This window comes from Cryptotermes secundus, unplaced genomic scaffold, assembly GCF_002891405.2.
Source record: "Cryptotermes secundus unplaced genomic scaffold, Csec_1.0 scaffold1251, whole genome shotgun sequence".
Classification (NCBI taxonomy): Eukaryota; Metazoa; Arthropoda; class Insecta; order Blattodea; family Kalotermitidae; genus Cryptotermes; species Cryptotermes secundus.
In genome coordinates, this window is record NW_019721527.1 from 326,214 (window position 1) to 348,490 (window position 22,277).

A 22,277-nucleotide genomic window follows, 5' to 3' on the forward strand; every position below is an offset into this window, starting at 1 on the left:
TTCTTTTTTGCTTCAATATATCATTCACAGACGCTTCATTATTTGATGCTATGTAACCTGTGCAGTTAAAATTTTCGTTAAAAAAACAGGAATTATTTCATCGAATACCGAGCAAGCGGGTATATTGGTAATGTTCTAGACTTGCATGCGAGACGTTCTCGGTTGGAGTCTTGACCAGCACACCACCCATCCACACTGAGGTTTATCGTATAGTCTGCAGCCACCAGCTTACGCTGGTTCCTTGCTCACGGATATTTCTACCCTGAAGATGGAGGCGTTACATTCCTCCGAAACGTCGGTTCATACAAGATCTACACGTCGCTACTAATAATTTGTCATTTGACCGTAAGCAACAATATAAATACGGGTGACGTGAAATTTTGGCGAAAACCAGAAGGGGTTTGTCATGTTAACAAATTTGAAAGCCATTGATTAGAAATTATTCCCGGAATCTTTTGATCATACCGCGTATTTCAGGATCTATGAAATTCTCTTTCTGAGAACTCATTACATGTTTTGGACATGTCAAGACCTAAGCCTCGCTATTCAGTTACGTGGAGCTGTGTGTACAGCTGCAAGTTTAAGAGCTAGAGAGAGGGGCACGGTAATTGTATTATGTAGGTGTCATCTTGCCAGTCCTTTGACAAGGCGCGCGAATGGATCTTAAGTATACATACAGGTTCCCAATAAGGTAGCTGAAATTCTGGGTTCGGACCCCTTTCGTTAACACCAGCCGTGTTTTGACAATCTCTCTAGTGAATATTTGGTAGCCAAAGCATGTAGTACGCATGGTGGAAAAGAGCATGTATAACAAATTTTAGTCCAGAAAACTCAAAGGGTTAGAACACTTAGAGGTATGTATGTAGTTGAGTTAAGTAAGCAAAGTAAAGTTGTCCCTGTGCTTAACAAATTAAGCACTACGCTATGAAGACGTATATGGGATTGGATGTATAGATCCAAGTTTTCCTGACCTCGGCACTAGTTGGAGATAAGTGGGCAGCTTCAAGGTCCGGCCGCTTTACCGCTCGGGCAAAAAGTCTTTTGTACCCATTGGATACGAGGCTGGTGGGACCAAGTGCCGGTCTGGCCGACGTGGAAAGAAGAAAATTCTTGACCCTATCGCGACTCGAACTCTGGCCCATCAATTTCTTGACTAGCTGAGAAAATGTCAAGTTTCATATTAATTCCTTCTGGAATTTGATACCGTAAAGTCTGATGAATTGTTACTAGCGTTTAGGAGGAAAGTGTGGTCTCCATTTTTAGGGTGGATCTAACCTGAAGAAGGGAGGAGCAGGCTACTCTGACATGTTGGTAATAATGCAGTCTCCTATATCTAATTTTAATAAAATCTGTGGAACGATCAGCATGTCTGAAAACTGAAAGAATGTCCAGCAGCACTTAGTAATAGCAATAATAATGACAGGCCAAGAAATTCAGCAATTTGTTTAATGGAAGCTCGGTGTTCATTGGCGCCTTCATTAAAAACCGCAGCCGGATTCGAGAACACTGCTTTTTAGATGTGACTAAGTGTAACTCGGTTGAATTTCACAGGGCTTTCGGAGAAATATGCTGCCTCCATCTTCAGTGATAGCCGCTTACTTACTGTTCGTTGCTTAGCTTCCTCTTTGGCCCTGAAGATGAAGGAACATCAATTGGAGGTATCTTTGAACTTCTGTCAGACTACACGGTGTCACATTCCAAAAGACAATATTCTTCATATTCAACGCTGTCAGAACTTTCACATAAGTTTTTGACTTCATCTTGATTCGTCACACAAATATAAGTATAAAGATTATTAACGCCGTCCAGTGTGATTGATAAATATAAAGGATGAAAAGTTAAAAGAACACAACATCTCTCAATCACACTGGACGAAATTAGTCATCTTCTATACTTTCATACGAGCACAAAAATTAAATTTTCACGTCAAGTATTTTTTTATTATTTTTTATTGCTAGTGGGGTGGGACTAAGTCCCCTGTACTGCGGCAACTTCTGGCCTATTGTACCAGCCCCAGATGATAGGTGAGGGTGATTGTAGAGCAATTGGTGGAATGAAGATTGGCAGGGGAAACCGAAGTACTCAGAGAAAACCTGTCCCAGCGCCAATTTGTTCACCACAAATCCCACTTGACCAGACCCGGAATCGAACCTGGGCCGCCGCGGTGGGAAGTTCACCTCAAGTAACTTCCAGGCTTACGTAACGACAACGCAACCATTCAGTAGTACATATACAAGAAAACCCGATTTTATAACCTTTACAGACTGAATTTCTTTTAAATATTCATTTCGTACCTCACAGGAAACATGTTTCCGCTCACAAAGCTCAGCCGGTTAATGTAGATTAAAGAAATAGTCCCTGTTCATTGTGAAAACCACGCGGAGTCACACAAATACACTCTGTGGGGAGAACGCAGAGTTTTGGTATGTTAAAGCAAGCTGTACGTACAGTACTACCAGGCTTTAAAGGGCTGAAGTGTTGATGGCTGAAATGAAGTGTTAGAAAGGGTTAAAAGCAGCACCATTCTGCCATCTGGCGAGTTCGGTGCTGTACTGAAACAGCAGTGGCTGCGTCACGGTGACCCAACAACATTTTCATAGCGGGCAGTTGAACATCCGATGGCGTGGGATCTCTCTGCAGAGTCAAAACGTTCGTATGTAAATCTGATCTCGTGCAAACAAATGACTCGATTAGGGAAACAGCGCCGGTCTGCATTTGTTTCACTTCTGTATTTTTATGTTCGGTAGGCTACATTGTAATGCGAGTGTCTCCATTGTTTCTGTGTTTTTTCCTTTCATTTCTGTCTCGCTTTGTCACAAGAGTTTCACTGTGTAAACCTGTACAGCTCGTCCTGCATTAAGCGGATAATTAAAAATCACATTATCGCCATTACGGCGAGTGGAAGATAATTTGCTTTTATATATGGTGAGTCATTCTGTCCCTGAACCATTTGGTGACCCCAGCGCGATCATCGTTTTCTTGTCATTCATTCTTTCTCTTCTTTCTTTGTTTTGTTTATCAGTCTATCTTCCTAACTTAACTCTCTTTGTTCCATTCTTTCTCTTTCGATATTTTAGCATTTATCTGATCGCCTGTTTCAGCACTTTTTTTCGTTTTTTCTTCCCTTTTATTTCTTTCTCTCTTTCCTTCTTCCTCTCCTTTCCTTGTGTCCTTTATTATTTTTTTCATTGTTTAATTTTTTCGTGTCTCTTTTTTCCGTCTTCCTTCCGTTTAAGGTAATGATATTTTTATACTGGTATTTTAAAATTATTAATTTAAGTATATATTTAATTTTGTATACAATTTAAACTTTTTTTTACAATGGAGCCGTTTAGAAGAAATTTTTAATGTTTTTGTTGAATGGATTAGTAATTTAATATTTATATCGAATTCTTATTTTTTCATTTTGATTATTAATTACTGTGAATTTTGCGTTACCTTAAGTCTGAGAGACAATGAGTAACGCAAAGGAAAATCACGAAACGGAGTTGTATGTTTGGTTGTTATTTTCATAAGATCCTGCTCCAAATACCTGGCTTACACAGTTTCTGATGAAAAATTACAGCATCATTATAACTCATGATTTTGAAAAGGATGTGACAGGAAACTCTGGATCTGTTGCAGTGCTCTATCGTAATACTCTGCTGACAGACCAAAAAAAAAAAAGAACGTGAAATACCCAGTCCCCAACCATTATAGAACCTTCGAGTTCCCGAATACGAAATGACCCTTCTTGCTTCAACTAAATTGTAAAACTGAGGCACTGAAACCCTTGAGACTTTATACAACATGAGGTATTCTTTCGACTGATAATTAGGGAGTAATTTAGGAAAGAACCGCCGTGGTATATTTTAAGACACTACCCTACAGTTTCCTTGAAAATACGGAGAAACAAGGAGTCGGGATAACTCAGCCGGTATAGCGACGTGCTACGGGCTGGACGACCCAGATTCGATTTACCCAGAGTCAAGAAACTTTTCTCTACTTCACAGTGCCCAGACTGGTTCTGGAGTCCACCCAGCCGCATATTGAATGTGTACCGGGGACTTTTTCCAGGGAGGTAAAGCGGCAGAGGCTCGAAGCTGACCACTCTTCCAGTGCTGAGGTAAAGGAGGGCAGAGCTATATCCACTCTCTCCATATGTTTTCAAGGCATAGTGCTCAACCAATTAAGCGCAGAGGCAACGTTACCCTTCTTAATTTTAGAGAGAAACCATAAAAACTTCAGTCAATATGGCAATACCTGGTCAGTACTCGACTCGGCCAAACGCGAACCTCTCTCAGAGGCGCGGTGTCCTATATTGAGCAGCTGGCTGCATGGCGACAATCAATACCGAATTATGTTAACTGTGAGCAAGTTAGAATGGCGTTAACACTTCTTAAGTCGTATTTCGGAGATGCCGGGTTTGAATTTCAGCCGAAGTACTTGCTGTTTATTCTTACGGTTTTTTCTTCAGACTCCTGACTCGAATTCCAACATAATCTGTACTAGATTATTGCTTGGTCTCCATTCATGACCGCCTTTCCATTTCGTTCCCAGTTAAATTATTGACCTATATCACTTGGAGCTGAAATAACGTATTAATACTGAAGAAAAAATCAATCATTCTTTCAGTACTTTTTCATCTGGGTTGCCTAGGACCACTCGTATATAGTGTCGACTGCCAAGGTGATAAGTAAATACTAAATCAAATTTGGAAGGAAATGGCTGTAATCTCATTGAAGTTCGATGCTTACCTGTAGGGACTGAAGAAAAACCGCGCTAAACAACTTAAGATTGCAGGTATCTCGGCTGAGATTCGAACAGAGTACATCACAAATACTATCGGATACCTAACTACTGTCGAGAATGGAACCCGGTCCTCCAGTCCGTTGCCTCTCGCTATACTGACTGGGGTATCTCAGCTCCATTTATGTAGCACAGCACGAAAACATTATCAGTACTCACAGAAATATTCGGAAATTCAGAGGGTGCATAATTATAATGAAGTAAGCTCACACTCACAAAACTTACGAGCGAGAGTCAATAAACTTGCCACAGATGGATACAAAACTTGAAATATATTACACTCGAACCCCGAAAAACGTTTATTTTTGGACATATTCTCCACCAACACTGATGCTCTTGTATTATCGCTTTACTAGTACGTCGAAGTCCGCAACATAGAAATCTTTTGACTGTTGTATCAGCCACTTTCGCGCCTGGTCGGGCTTTACCTGCGAATTTCGAACGCCCTTGAGAGATTTCTCGATCCAGTTGTGAAACGCTTTAAGAGAGACCCACCGTAAACAGGAAACATTTTTTTATGAATGTCCTTTGCATTGAATCCTTTTGCACACAAAAAAAGCACAACATATTTCTGCTCTTCGGTAGTATACTGTCAAGCTTGGTCGCCATTCTACTGCTGAAACCAGCCTCTAAAATGCGCATGTTCTTGTGTTACCTGGACTGTCATGAAGCTGGATTGTGCTACTACCTAGTGACCCATATAGAAAAGCTATTACATCTGTTACAGCTGTTGACCTTCCATTTGTGAACTATATACTGACTCTCCCTCGTATTTGTAGGCCAGGACAAGATTGCGCTAGTTTAAAAGGAAAAGAGCAGAAATAGTATTTGATTCTTTACGGTAGCATTTACGTCATGACGTGGAAGTCATCAGATCGTGGGGTAACAAATTGATCGGACAGCCTGTCAAATGAATACAGATTTCATTTTGAAATATGAAGGGGACAGCTCGGGAGACCTGTATGTAGGTGAGATGATGATATTAAAATTGATCTTAAAGAATACGATTTGAAGGAGTCAAATGGATTCAGCTAGCTTATGACAGGGACCAGCGTCGTGCTTTTGTGAATACGGTAACAAACCTCCATGTTGAATAAAGTGGTGGAAATATCTTGACTAGTTTAAAAAAATTTGGTTTATGAAGAAGGGTTCTGCTGGATGAATTTGTTATCAAGGTAATTTTTACTGTAGAAGATCCTGTTTCGATTCTCTGCTCGGAAGCTGGCTACATGACTGGGTTATTTTTTTCTTTTACTTCACTCGGCCCTGCAGGAAAATTATGGGACAACACTCGTACTTTAAAATATGCCACGACCGAGTATTTACGTACATTTCTTAGTGGTTATTGAATGATCAAATGGCTACAGACAGCATAATACGGGAAAACCATCGTGAAAAATACAGGCAGAGGTAAAAGAAGGCAGAAGTTCCTGCAACAGACCGTGGAGGCCTACAGGGTTCTGAAACATGGAAATGAAGATACAGGATCTACCAAAAAGAGTGCCTGGTTTTAAAACACCTGTAACTTAAGAACAAAAACGCTTTGCAGTAACTGCAGTGTAACGCATCCCAACTGTACTTAACGGACAGCAGTTTTGATTACGTGTCCTGCGTAAAGTCCCGGCTTTCAATTTGATACGCCCTCCAGAATCCATAAACATATTATTAGAATTATAACATTAACATATCCAGGCGCTTAGATGCTGACTTTATTCCTTTGAGCACGTGTTCAGACATGGGTGATATCATGTGAGATTTTTGGTGGAAGAAGTATCACTGAAGCGATGCTTTCTCCTGCTCATTGCCATTCCAGCATTGCTCCATACCCTTATATCATAGAGCCAGATCAGGCAGCGCATTGTCACACCCACGCTCTTTAATTTGGGAGCTTAATCTCTAGACACGGCACCTGGCTGCTAACCAAATGTTATACATACAATGAAAGATAACTTTAAGAACAATTTCTAATTTTGCAAATACTGCTATCTCTTAAATAAGCATATTTTTTTCCCCTTTGGCACTACAGCCACAGCCCCAGTGGTGCTAGGTCTACCTCCATGAACTTCTCCGTTCACTTCGGTTTTTCTAGATCTTACACATTCGGTACGACTCCTTGGGCGGGTGATCAGCTCGTCGCAAGGCCTCTACCTGTATACAAACACAGGAAAAAGCACACACACAAACTAAACATCCATGCCCTAAGTGGGATTCGAACCCACGATCCCCGTTTCCAAGCAAGCGAAGACAGTACATGCCTTAAATAAGCTTATTAGTCAGACTAATTCTATTCTGTTACGATAGAATGGCGACGTACAAAAGCAGTTCTGTATCATATTCAGTAGATCACCGGTTGGACGCTCATCCTGGAGATCATTCATCCTGACTGAAGTTGTTCGTGACTTTTCTCAGGCTTCTACACTCCTTATAACTCTGAGTTATTACAATAAGAGTTTACCAAGCTCGCATTTATCGACATGTGTCCAATTCATAAATCTAAAATATTAAAATTCTATGCGAAATAACGTATTCAGTTGATTAAAGCATCGTTACGAATCCAAACAATCGATAGATCGCATCCCGAACACAGTCGATGCAACCATCAAATATTTGATTCGAAATTCTGGTGGTAGTGAGTGTTGAGTTTGCGGCCATCTGACATGTAACGCCGTCTAGTTTAGTAGCTAAATACAAATGTTTCGGTGGAACATGCTGCCTCAAAGCTCCTCCTGGTCTGAAAAAAGGGGCAGCAACTTCCGCGAAACATTGGTACCTATCTACCAACCCACAAGGCCTTAATTTCAAATGAAGCTAGACCTCATCCTAAACAACCAAGTGAATTCATTTTGTGGTCCGCGAAACCCGAGAAGTGCGTTCAGTTTATGAAATTGACTTGACTTGCCAGTCCGACACTGATGCCACAATTTGAATCCAATATCTGGATGTTTTTTCTCAATCGTTAACAGAGAAATCCCCTGGGCCACATCATCACAGAACAAGTTTCCGTTCACTAAGCGGCTTACAGCAGTTCGCAAAGCGCTCACTGCGACTCGCTCTGTTATACTCAACAACGGTCTTGTACCCCTTTAAAAGGAACGCATGCAAAATGGAACATTAACAATTTTAAAATAAGTTAAAAACTATGCACGATCCTTATGTTTACATTTTTAAGAAACAATCATGGATTCTTATTTATAATAGTACGTTTCTAACAATTTTTTCTTCGAAGAAAGCAGTCTTCTGGGATTTGGCACCGTGTATATGTGGTGTTGACCGACGTTTCGGAGGAACGTATCGCCATCATCTTCAGGGTAGAAGAAAAAATATAAGGAATCTGCAAGCGAAGAGACCGTGAGAACCGGTAAAAGCAGACTGTTAACGTCGGTTAACACCACATATACACGGTGCCAAATCCCAGAAGACTGCTTTCTTCATAGTCACCGCCGTGAAAGCCTCAAATCTTACAATTTTTTCTTCGTTCAGACCACCCAAATTGTGAGGAGTGATAGCTCAGACGATACAGTGATGGGGTACGGATTTGACATCCGGGGATCTATTCCCGGCAGGGATATGAGTTTTCTCTACTCTACAGAGTCCAGATCGGCTCAGTGACCCACTCAGTCTCCTATCCAATGGGTAACAGGGGTTCTTTTCCCAGGGGTAAAACGGCTAAAGCGTGAAGCTGACCACTCACCTCCATCTAGTGTCGAGATCAAGAATGATGAAACTATACCTTCACTTCTCCACAGCCTTCATGGTTTGGTGCTTAATTAATTAAGCACAGGGACAACTTTACCTCTCTTAACTTTACCCCACAGCTGTAGAACACATTCTGCTGAGGAATTTGATTCTGATTAGCGTCCTTGCCATCGCATTTGAGATGTCCCTGGTTTCGAATTCGGCCCGGAGATGGGATATCCTGACTGACGCCGTTCGTGATCTTCCTCAGTTCCTCGAGCAAGTTAATGGACGGTCGCTTCCTTCCTCATCCTATCCATTCTGTCATTCACTTATTATATAGGCTGAGTTAGTAATATATTCGTCAAATCAAACGTAAATATACAACACCAGTTGCCACCTCTGTTCATTCAACCTTGAGCATACGACTCATAAACTTTAATTTTGTATGATTTAGTTGTAATGATTATGTTTGCTGACCTGACCTGCTGGCCTGTAAGGCCCCCGAATATTCCATTGTGGATCCTCAGACACCCCACATTAGACCCTGTCCAGAAACAGCCCAACGCTGTCCATTTTATAACACCTTCCACATCTACAATCAATCTTAATATTATCCTTCCAACAGTGTCAGGGATTCATAAATTATCACTTCATTTGAGGTTCTTTAAATTCAAAATTTATATCGGATGCACATTTTCCATTTACATGCTACATAACCTCATCCATCAGTCCGCTTGTGGGCACAACTGTACGGAGTCTCTGAGTCCAGCGCGATCTCTTCTTGGTGATTTTGGTTGTCACCGTATGCTCGAAATGTAATTTAGTAATTTTCTAATCATGACGTAACGATCTTCTTTGTTATCTTATGATGACCCCTCCTCAAAGTAATTTTAGACAGAGGAGATTATATTTCGATAAGATTAAATAAGTTATGGAAGTTCTTCCTGCATGTTTTCGCCGCCCTCCTCTTACAGCTCGAAGCATTGGTGTCAGTATCTTGTTCTCAAACACCTTAATTCCGCATTCTTGTCTTAGAATAAAAATCGTACAGAGTTACAAAACAGAGTTCGTAATCTTAGCGATAAAGCTCTGTCCTTGTACTCGGCAGGTACTATCTTCGAATCTCAGCCGGGACACCAGACATCCTTCAAGCAGTCCCTTCAAGCGAACTCGAGTATTTTACAACTGATTCCTTCCAAATCCTTTATAATTATAGGGTATGGATTACAACAGGGTCTTGGTTATAATATGTCATCCTCTTTCTCTCTAAAAAAGTGCTGCTGCAACCACTACACAGGAGCTTTTTTCCACAATCTTAATGCACAATCCAGAAGCCAGGCCTAAAAACACGGCCTGTATGTTGGTACAACTTCCTTCCGATCCTCAGCCTGTTCCATCCACCTCCCATTCTCACAACCAGTTTCCTTAAGATCCATCTTAACTAGTTAACTAGATCTCTGGTAGCAGAACCCGAAGGTTCAACACAGCTAATACCAAAGCCCGGCACTGGACGCAATCCTGAGCCAGTTCCATCCACCTCCCATCCTCACAGCCTCTTACTAATTAACTAACTCTGGTAGCAGAACCAGAAGGTTCAGCACCGCTAGTACCAAAGCCCGCCATCGGGCAAGATCCTTAGCCAGTTCCATCCACTTCTGACCTAGAAAACCAATCTCTGTTAGATCCTTCTTAATGTAATCCTCCCGTCTACTTTTTCGTTTTCGAAGTTGAAGTTCTGAAACAGTCCATGATTTATTTCAACCGTCTTCCAGTGCATACACTCATCTATCTCCTCCTTTCACTCGCACTACATGTTTCGGCACATAAATGCCATCTTCAGGTGCTTATTCAATTTACGCTAAACTAGTTCATTGCATGCCTTGTCTTCATATTAAAATAACTAAAATATATATTTATCATATATTTATCAATATATATGATAAATATATATTTTAGTTATCAATATTTATCAATATATATAATAAATATATATTTTAGTTATTTTAATATGAAGACAAGGCATGCAATGAACTAGTTTAGCGTAAATTGAATAAGCACCTGAAGATGGAATTTTTGTGCCGAAACATGTAGTGCGAGTGAGAGGAGGAGATAGATGAGTGTATGCACTGGAAGACGGTTGAAATAAATCATGGACTTAAATCAGTGCAACAGGACGCTAAAATATAAGATTCTGAAACAGGTTTCCCCACTTAATTTCTTCATACTTTCTTTATTTCTGTACCTAAGTATATCTCGAGAAGCTTGCACTTCCAAAACTTCACTATCATAATAATAAAAATGACAGCTGTGTGGTGGCCCATGGCATCAAGGCGTGCAGCGCAAGTTTAGAAAGACGGTTTCTACGTCTGTTGTATAGCTTAGCTGTAGAAATGTTTTGCTACTGCCAGCAACATATCTCTACATCGTAGACTACAGTACGTGTAGGAACAGTCCTACAGGTCTTGCGGTGCACCTCGTATCGTCACCTGCCTTCCCACAGTAACAGAGATCTCCTACTTTAATATCCAAAATTGCCGTTTGTTTCAACGTTCCTACTTGCATACTATTTTGGGGGGAGACACTCATTTCAGTCATGCGTAATTTACATATTTCTTTAAGGGAAAACATTATTACGTACTCATACACAGTAAGTAGCAAAGATATTTACAAAATTTCTGCGTTTTTGGACTTCTTCTATTGTCCAGTATTCTATAAAATAAAATACACGACGTTTCAGAAACTGGATCTCTTTTCGTTCTCAGGTGAGGGGGAAGACACATACTAAGTTGGGCCCCTTAGAAAGAGATAACCTCAATCATAGCCTGTTTTCTAGAATACCGGAAGATGGAGAAAGGCCGAAGACCCAGTAACTCTATGTGTTATGCATCACCGTCAGAACGTCAGAACTCTTTGGAACCAACTAAGTTATTGTTTTCATATAACATATTTGTCACTTTGAAAAATGGACAGATTGAAAACATTTTTCGAATAAAATAATAAATATTCACGGAATGTATTCTTGTCCTACATACTCCGATTGAACGATTTTTGTTCAACTCTGTACGAAAGTCATGCTACCAAATTTTCCCTTTTCTCTTGCTCCCACTTTGGAGCACAGCGCTGATTTCTCAGTTTCATTATCATTTTTACAGACGGTAGGACACCTTGCACGGGTCATCGGCTCGTCGCAAAGCCTCTACCTAAACACAGGATAACACAAACACGAAATAAACGCATACAAACACACCAAACATCGATGCCTTGTGAGGGATTCAAATTCACGATCCCAGCTTCCAAGCGAGCGAAAACAGTACATTACGTAGATAGCTCGGCTACCGTGACCGACCATGCTATCAATTACCTCACAATAAAGGTAACCTACTCTTTAAAATTATCTGTGATCGAGGGTCTCAACAAGGTCATTGTGAGAATTTCGAAAGTGAGAAAAACTGGGACCCTTTACATACACATATTGGAGGTTCCAGGAGTATGTAACATGGTGGCCTCATAGTCTATTTTGATGTCTGAAATTCCTTTGTTGCCATATTATATATTTCTAGTAAAGAAGTCTCTATATAATGAGCTATCAAATTATTTTTAAGCTATCAAATTTGGCACATATTGGTTGAGAGTTCTTGATTTTTATTTAATTTTACTTGTAAACCTATTGTTGACACATTTTATTAAATGAACATTTTTAAAAATATGTTTACGACTAAACAACTCCAAAGGTATGTCAGCAGATACACAGAACCTTGATCTGTACATGCAATAAATTCCATAAATGTATATCTTTAAATTGATTAGAAAATTCATCTAAATTGTATCAAATTTCCATTCCGAAGGAAAGATTTACGAGCTAATTTTAATGTGCTTTTACATCGGAACGTTATCACAGGAGGAGCTCATAAATTTCCTACTGTGGTACCGTCCATGGTGCAATTAGTGGCGTACAAATGATAAGGAATTGTCAAGTTGCCATGACAACAGAGCCCTGCTTCAGCAGTTGGGAGTTAATGAGTTTGTTAAGAGAGCCTACGCATTTTATTGAATCCGAAGATAGGTTGTAGCATTGATAAATCTGCGCCTATATACCAAGTCCTAAGGGAATTCAGTACAAGTCAAATCATCACAAATCATTTCTCTAAGGTCCATTTAAGCGCTGTCCTATTTATCAGCACGCCGCAGCGTATTTGGTTCAGGCACTGTGCTGCAACCCGGAATGTCGTGGGTTCGATTCCCAATGAGGTAAATGTTTTTTTTCAATTGACCTAATCCTTAAAGCCGCACTATGTCCCTGGGGTCGACTCAGTTTCTAACAGAATTTAGTACCAGGAATCTTCCTGGGGTAAAGGTCGGCCGGTGCATAAGGCTGACAACTTCACCGTCATCTGTGAGCCGACTGTCCAGAAAATGTGGGAGCCTCGACTTCTCGCAATCCTATGGGCCTCCAAGTCCTGTTAGAGGGATGCTCTGTAACTTTTTTATTGTCTCTTACATCCTATTTATCAGTTCCATTTGGGTTTGTTTCTAAAACTGTGTACACATCTCATGTTTCCCGAATGTTATAGCATAATGAATCATTCTGTCATGTTTTTTTCTTCACGTAAGAGAGGCGTGGATAGCGAGAACTGAGGTTTTCTTTGTAGTGAAAATTCGTACTAAGGAGGTGCTTGGCTCGAATCTCGGAAGGGGTACCAGCTGTCCTAATTACTATTGTAGCGTGTGGAGCCGTTACTATGCAACGAACGCGAGATAAGCAAAATATACCAGAGCCGTTCCTAGGCAACTGCTCGGTAAGCATGTTCCCGCAGCAAGAAATACGAACGCAACAAGAGAGGAACGGTGTTTTCTCTATGGTCCTTGACGAGGTGTTATAACCGGGACGGTCTGGGACAACAAGCTAGTTGCATCGTAACAAACTTTTAAGTGTATATCTTATTTTAATAACTTCCCAATCAGTCCAGAAAGCACAGATTGAAGTCGTGGGACTTGACATGAATGAGCTGAATCCCAGGATCTATGTAGAGAGTCTATTTTCTCGTGCCACCGACGTTCCTGCTACTCTGTTTAAGCCGCTTTGTCTCTGTACAGTTCCAGATTCCCTGGAGCTAAGTGAGGTTAGGTAGAATGAGCGAGTGAGAGGCACAGAGAAAAGTAGAGCTATTAGTTCACCTGGTGGCGGTCTTTTGCATTTGCTGTCGCCACGACAACGCGATTTGAGGGTAGTTTTTTTTTTTTGTTTGTTTGTTTGATACCCCTAGCAACAGGGATCGAAAAAATCCCTCTAATTCTGAAATCCTCTTTCGATTCTCGATTTTAGCTTGGGCTTACTTCTCCCATGCGTGTACCCTCTTCCAGGCCCGTCTGTCTGTTTCTACCGTCCATACTTTATCTTCTCTCTTACGCCCGCTCTCAATAAGCATAGGCATTTAATCGCATTCTCGTCAGATACTGCACGGATATACAGGCATAAGGAATTAGGAACAGTTTTTTATAATTCTACATATTATTCTACAAATGTGTAACGGATAAAATTCGCGATTTCGTAAATCAATTTTAAGGATTATAAGACGCTCCCTCCTGAGCTCCTCATTCAAAAATATCCAGAATATTAGAGAGACAAATATTTGGATATTGTTGCTGCGTTTTTCATTGTTATTATTATTATTATTATTATTATGTCCAGTAAAACAAAATGAATTTCGTATATTATTATTATCCTCTGAAAATCTATACTATTCATTTCTTAATTAAATATTTATGTTTCATTCCTCAATTCATAATAACACTTAGTTTAATGATAATGAAATTATTATTACTGTTATAATTATCAGTTATTTGTTTGTTTACTTTTACTTTTATTCATTATTATTTCTTCCAAGTACTTACCTGTAATTTGTATTTGACTTTAATAAGTTTGTCTATAATGTAATTCATTCATCTGCACTGTGCTGTGTCTGTAATTGGCCTTGCGGCTGTTGACTCGGCACATTAATATTAAAGAATTGAATTGAATTATTGAAACTCGGTTTCTTACTTCAAAGACATGAGGTGATTGCAGAGATTAAAATTAAATATGACCTATTTTACCTAGTCTGTGAGAAAGTTTAGTGTTACGACATCATTACATCTGTACATGTCAATTTTTGCACCGTTCTAAATTCAAATCGGTTGACAGATATTGTATTTGTGAAATTTGGATTTAACATATTATTGAACACTACCCTGCTTTTATACTTCACAGTTTCCTACCATTAATGATAACGGCGCTGCAGCCATGTGAAATTTTTTATGTAGAAGTAACAATGTGTAATATAGAATTCTAAAATTTGTTATGGTAAATATCTTAATAGCCGGTCACGGTAGCTGAGCGGTCTAAGGCATGCACTGTCTTCGCTCGCTCGGAAGTCGGGATCGTGTGTTGATGTTTGTGTGCAATTTTCTGTGTTTGTGTACAAGTAGAGGCCTTGCGACGAGCTGATCACCCGGCCAAGGAGTCCTACCGTATGTCTAAGATCTAGTAAAACCGAAGTGAAAACGGAGAGTTTCATGGAGGTAGGCCTAGGCCCAAATGAGGGCTGTAGCGCCAATGAAAAAAAAATTAATAAACAAATAACTTGTATTAAATTCTTATTCGTGTCGAGCGTAATACAGTCATATTGCAGGGCTGTGAAAATTACAGCCGATTCATCAATCAGTATGAAAATATTGAGGTAACTTTAGACCTGGATAGAGAAATTATATATTTTTTAACGTTAAACTTTGTGGTGGAGCGAAATGTTTGTAATGTATGTAACATATAAAGAAAATACTGAACATGTTCATTAACATAGAGACGACTGAAATTTCTACGTGACTGTTTTTATCGTTATTAACATATTTATAAAATTTGTATCATAGATCTATTGAGAAGGCTTTGTGTATGCAGGTGCAAAACGTTTTCCCATACAAGAAACAAACTTCGTCAAAAATGATTAACATCAAAACCTTGAGAAGTTTCGGAGAAACAGCTGCAATTGTACAAGGATGTTATCCTTGATATACTAACAATATGCACTAAACAATGATACTATCTCAAGGTACCCCACGAACATCTAGAGACAAACGCAGATACCGCGGTTTTAACTCAAGCGTAATTTTCACTCTTCTTTATTTCTGACATCCTCTGTTCCTACTCTAACTACTACCAGTTCTCTATGTGTGCATGCACCATCTTGTACTTTCTAAGTGACTTGTCCAATAGAGCAGACAACTTCTTGAGAACCAAACTGTAATTCAGTCAAGAAATTCCAAGCATTTAATGAAACCCGAAGGTTCATTATCTTATTCAGAAGAGTTTCTCATTTTCGAGGTACTGTGTAGCATTTAGTAGTATGGTGATTTTTGTGGCGATACGATATCAGCCTCCCATGAAACCATAAACTGAAGAATAACTTAAGGTCAGCATTCCTAGACTGCTTATTCAGTATATCCCTACGTACTCGTTACATCTACATGACGTATCCTCTATCAGAAACTTGAGGACGCGCTATAATGTGTTTAACAGGCGCTCATTTAACATGACATCACCTCCTGCCCAGAAATACAATCCAAGTGTCACGCCAGAGGCTGTAGGAAGTACTTTGCAACGTGCTGAGTGCTTACCTGTCAGTTTGAAAGGAAGGCTTCCAACCAGGGGATCTGGCACTCTCTGTCCTGGGTCCAGTGGGTTGCCGAAGTGGAAGGGGCGCGGTCCAAAGTGGAAAGGATGAAATGGTTGATGTCCTGCAACAATCAGAACTGTGGTTACGGGATGTTAGTACATCCCTGTCCTTGTGAACCTGTATGGCGGGCAGCAGAATATTCCCTGATGATGGAGGCAGAAAATGTCTCCGAAACTTTAAACTTCTGCTTAGAAATAACACGGTTGTTGCCCGAGAAGGTTCTTCCATCCGGCAATGATTATTCTTTGATATTGGAGGCAAATATGATCTCCGAAATGTTGGGCTTCTCTTCCGAAGTGACGCAGCTGTTTCTGAGAAGGTTCAATAATAAGAGGAAGATCATTCCCTGATGATGGATGCACAGAAGTTGTTCGAAATCTTGCGATTTTCTTACAAATTTACACGAATCTTGTCTTAGAAGATTTAATCATAAAAATGATAATTTCCTGATGATTAAGGCAAATGTAACCCCCGAAATGACGCGGCTATCGCCCGAGGAGATTTAATCATCAAGAAATTATCAATTCCTGATAATGGGAGCAGAGAACGGTTTCGAAACTGGACTTCTGCTACGAAATGACATTACCGTCATCCGAGAAGATACGGTCACCAGCGTATGACCGTTCAAGTCTTACATTTTGAGTTGCCGTTGTTAGTTTAACACGCGACCTTGGACATCACAGATCTTCTACGTTTAATACTGAGCATAAAACGTTTTGAACTGCTCTAATTCCTTCTTCTAAAGGAAAACCTAATCTGCTTTACCTGAGCTCTTAAATACGGCCTGCTTGTAAAAGTCTCAAAATCGGCTAATTTCAATCTGTCAGTCTGGCACTCACGTGTTTTGGAGCGGGGTTCTCTTGGCCCGTCCACCGTCACCTTGATGGCCTTGTTGTAGGTCGCCATCTGTGGGGGTGAGGAACTGACAATGATGGTCAGAGTAAAGCTCTTTCCTGAAACGAAAAGAAAACCAATCTTCAGGGGGCTTCTGCAGGACCGCAGCTCTTACATGCGATTGTCTCGCTAATGTCGATGCTTTCGTCTTACTGCAATTGACAGTCACGAATAGGAATTTTCGATAGATTTTATTTTCCCACTCTACTGCCTATATTAGAGTCACGCGATAGCGTAGTTGGTTGAGGCACCATGCAACAACCCGGAAGGTCGCGGTTTCGATTATCGATTAGGTCGTTGGATTTTTCAGTTAATCTGATCTTTCCAGCGGCACTATGGCCCTGTGATCGGCTCAGCTTCTAAGAGAAAGGAGTACCAAAAACTTCCTGGCAATAAAGAGTAGTGGGCGCGTAAGGCTGATAACCTCATCGACATATTTGAGCCGATTATCGAGAGAAAATGTGGGAACCTCGTCGTTTCTATGGGCCTCCATGGCCTGTTACAGGGATAGTTTTACTATATTTTTACTGCCTATATTAGAACAAGAAGCAAATAATTATTATTCGAAAATACTGAAAAAGTAGACGCTGTTTACTGCAGATAATTTGGGGAGGGTTCTCTACTAGCTACCACAGTTAAAAGATTAATGAATAATCATGGCTCTTGAAAGTAGAATGCAGTGTTAATAATTAGATTATGTTATTTTAAAGTCTTTAAAATACTAATTAGAAGCAAAACATAATGTTGCAATTTATTTTTTGATAAATTTAATATAAATAAAAACAGTGCAGCGGAGAAGTGTAGGAAATGGATCATATTATCACGTGAGAGGAGTGACTACAGACGTGATTTGGATTGGTAACTGAATTTATTAAACTCTTGCACTACGAAACTACATGTAACTATCGCTAATTCACACACACTACTATTTACTACAGCACACGCTAAGTCTTCTGAACCTCCTATATCTTCACAGGTTGTCGAATGGCAACGGCTTCCAACTCCGTAGCTTCCTCAGGTTCCGTGTTCGTGCCCTTACTGGCTTTCGATTTTCTCCCAACTAACTAAATCCTAGATTTATCCTGCTTATAGCACCTGGGCACGGATCTCAAGGAAAGCACCTCGCCCAGCAGCTCTTTTAATGTTGCGTCACCCAGCTGTCGCACGGATTCATAGAGAACGCCGCTTCACCGTTATTACATGGCTGCGTCTTAGGAATCTGTCACCTAGCAACGGCGTTGTTTACATTTTCATTACTTAGCAACAGGTCTACATGCTACAACATATATAAATTGTTTTAAGAATTTCTTCTTATTTTGGGGATATTGTTTGCCTTAAAATGTTGGCAGTATTTGAACAAAGTAGTTTCGTCTGACAGGAGAGAGAGAGTGAGAGAGAGAGAGAGGTTCTACGAGTATTAGTCCTGAGAAGGCCTCGAATAATAATTTGACATGCAAAGAATGTCCGAAGCCACTTAGTAGAGCAGGCTACAAATGGGGAGGGAGGCTTCTGGCTGCGTGTAATTTACATGTTTCTCATAATGTGCACATGGCATTTTCATATCGCCCGACACGAGGCTACAGTAATCCCTCAGAATGAACTATTCATAGGTTCAGGAATGGTTACAACTGCTTAGGGAAATCGTTGCCGTAAATGTTCACTTGTTCATCAAGCCAGGGCATTGACTACAGCATGCCTCACAAAGAAACAGCTCGTAACAGTTCCTAACGCTTGGAGTTTAGAAGAATTGCCACAGTATTTTGCCCGATATATTTTATTTATTTAACAACGACAACGTTCGAGTCATTCTCCTTTCGCATAACATTTCTAAGCTCTCCCAAGTATTCTGTCCATATTTCCAGCCTACACTCTAATCTTAATCGTTAGCTACTTTCATTATTTTGGAATAATGAAAGTCGGCTTATGAGATCACCATGCTGTCTGTGCGTATTTGAATCCCCCACCCCTAAATGTTTGAATGCCTGAACTAGTCTTTATGAAACTTGATATGTATATCATGGTAAATGAGCCCATCTCATTGGTGTAATTCATAAATCACTCCCATCAGTCTGTGCATCTCTATGTGTATCTCCATATCGTTGTTAGGTAACGGCTAGGTAAAAACATTACCGTGTCAGGCTATTATTTCTTCCCAAAATTTGTTGTTTTAACTTTGTTGTGCCTCCTAAAAACTCTAAAAAATCCTTCATTCTCGTATTCCTGAATTTCTCTCTCTGGAAAGTCCATGTGACTGTTCTTAATAATTTCATATAGATAAATGATTACTATTTAGTATTAATAGCAAGCAAAGTAGATAACTTTAAAAGCTTTACTGTACAAATTTTTCATAAATTTTCGAAACATTAACATTAGTATCCAGCTCCTGACAGGGTTGGCATAGAGGGTACGGACTAAACTCGCATTCTGGAGGTACTCACTTCGAATCTAAACCGGAACACGGGCTGACTGATATTTATCGCAGCATTTTTCAGCCCTTCCAGTAAAATTCGGGATCCTGAAAAAAAAAATTCATATTTCGTCCATCGTCCCACTGTTCGACACAGTCTATATTGTCACGACTTAGGTGTTGTGACTGTTGGATCGGTTTTGGATTGGATGATTGGATTTATTGACCATTTATAAACTCAGCTCTTAACTAAAAGTAATAGAGGGCAATCGCTGATCTACACACTTTACAAATCACTAGGACACGCCAAGTCTTCTCAGCCTTCATAAGTTCTATCCTTGCAACGGATTTATAACAGTCTCGCTGTAACTGCAGCACACATGAAGTCTTTTTTGCATAGCCTAATTCCTTTCTTGTCATTTCTTCTTAATTACTGTGCCGACTGCCAACTTCGGAGACTTTCAATTCTCTGGTGCAACAGCCAACTTCCGAAATCGACTGCCTTAAACGATCTTCTTTGATTTTAAATGCCCCTTCGGCACGGACCGCACATAAAACGCATATCTTCTATTGTTGCGTGTACTCGTCTACGCGGGATCGTCTTCACTCAACTGTTCCATGGCAACGGCTATAAGCATCACATCTTTTATCGTGCCACTTCCTCTATTGTTGCTTGCGTGTGTTACCTAGCTACGGCTGTTTCTCTGCCTCCACAGTTCTTACTTTGAACAAATGCCACAGTATATTGGCAGCATTGTAAAATAAAAAGGTAAATCTATCGCTGTAATAGGCCGCGGAGGCCCGTAGGGTGTGAGACGTAGAGGCTTCCACATTTTCTAGACAAGAAATAATATTTATCTAACCATGTAACTGAACTGGTAACCCTCTGAATAGGCTCATTATCGTGTTTACAAAATCCAGGCGTTGCAGTTCGTCCCGAGGGACCTACGGCAAAAGGCACATAAATATTTCTTTTAAACAGTAGAAATCCTTTTAGCGCCCGTCAGTGGCCGCGAGGTCTAAGGTAGGCCGCACATCGGCATGCGTCAAGACATGTAACAGTCAAGACACGATGTCTGCGACATGACGCAAATAAAGGATCACAGTTGATTGAGATTATGAAAACCGCCGCACACCCGTCTAAATCATGATGCTGACGTCATCACTCAGACCGGTATGCGCCGGTTTTCATAATCTCATTCGTTTCAACTCTGCTCCTTTCTTTGCGTCATGTCGCAGACATCTTGCCTTGATTGTTACATGTCTTGACGCATGTCGGTGTGCGGCTTACCTAAGGCATAAAATACATTCGCCCACTTTAATATTTGGATCGTGGGTTCGATTCCCATTCGAGGCACGGATGTGTATCTAGGTATTTTCTGTGTATATGTTATCCTATTCAGGCAGCGGCATCGCGGTATGCTGATCCCCCATCCAAGGATTCCTAATAACTATCTGTAAGATTAATAGTTTCACATTAATTCTGAATGGAAAAGGCGAAACAACCTAATCCGTCGAAATGAAGACTAAGATATTATTTTAGGTTTGTAATCACCGTGTAGCGAGAGAGCGCCTCCAGACAGTTGAAGTGTGTTTGTGTTTTGTGGCGTACCAAGCAAATGAGAGAACAGGAAAAACAAAGTGATAAAATGTTATGGTGTCGTTAATTTGAAATGTACTGGGGTGCAGTATATGCATTGTCAGAGCGAGGAATTATACAAGGAACGTTCAGAAATGGAGCAAGGGGAGAGGAAGGAGCAAGGTGGGACGGCAGTTGGAGCAACACTCGCGATCCCACACGATGTGCTAACAGACCTCGGATGTATAAGCAAAGTTGGTAATGCAGACAATTATATTAACAGGAGTGAACATGTTGACTTCAATCTGGTGTACCTCCTAGCTTACTGATCTCCAGAGGGACGACGAGGTAGCGTAATTGGTTGAGGCACTATGATATAAACCGGAAGGTCACAGGTTCGAGTACCAATGACGTGGATTCTATTCAATTTACCTAATCATTCCAGCCGCAATATGGCCCTGGGGTCGGCTCAGACTCTAACAGAAATGAGTAGCAGGAATCTTCCTGGGGGTAAAGGGCGACAGGCGCGTAAGGCTGACAAACTTATAGCAAGTGTCACGTAACTTCGAACGAGGTCAAGAGTAACCTTGAATGGGCAGAAGAAAAANCCGCCATCTGTGAGCCGACTGTCTAGAGAAAATGTGAGAGCCGCGACGTCTCACATCCCTGTGGGCCTCCACGGCCTCTTACAGAGATAGTTACTGATCTCCAAAAGAACCGGGATTTGCAAAGACAAATTTTCCTTGCAGTGACAAATAATAGAAGGAAAATATTTATATAAATAATATCTTCATTATATTCATGTGTAAATTTTCTGTAATGTAAAGTAAGTAAAGCTATCCCTGTAACGGGCCATGAAGGCCCATATGGTTGTGAGACATTGAGGGTCCCACATTATCTAGACAATCGGCTCAAAGATGGCGGTGAGGTTGTCAGCCTTACACGCCGACCGCGCTTTACTCCCCAGGAAAATTATTTAATTAATTCCTGGTACTCATTTCTGTTAGAGGCTGAGTCGAGCCCAGGGCCATTGTGCGGCTGGAAGGATTAGGTCAATTGAAAAAATCCAATGACATCATCGGGACTTGACTCCGCTACCTTCCGGCTTGTAGCATAGCCCCTCAACCAACTACGCTACCTGTAATGTGTCCTTATTTAATGAAAATCCATAAATTAAGTTTCAAACTTCATGCAAAATGAGTCTCGTATTTTATTGATAGGAGCC

The 22,277-nt window shown here is 40.5% G+C and overlaps 1 protein-coding gene across 2 annotated transcripts in view; it reads right to left on the reverse strand.

Moving 5' to 3' along the window:
* LOC111875559 (runt-related transcription factor 3) overlaps window positions 1-22,277 on the reverse strand; it is a 100,429-nt gene that overhangs the window by 29,543 nt on the left and 48,609 nt on the right. The window contains exons 2-3 of one of the 2 annotated variants that reach the window (XM_023871893.2): window positions 17,012-17,125; window positions 16,114-16,233 (exon numbers count right to left, since the gene is read on the reverse strand). In XM_023871893.2, coding sequence (XP_023727661.1) covers window positions 16,114-16,233; window positions 17,012-17,125 — 234 coding nt within the window. Of the gene's footprint in view, window positions 1-16,113; window positions 16,249-17,011; window positions 17,126-22,277 lie in introns of both variants that reach the window. The other variant, XM_023871892.2, reaches the window with a different exon arrangement.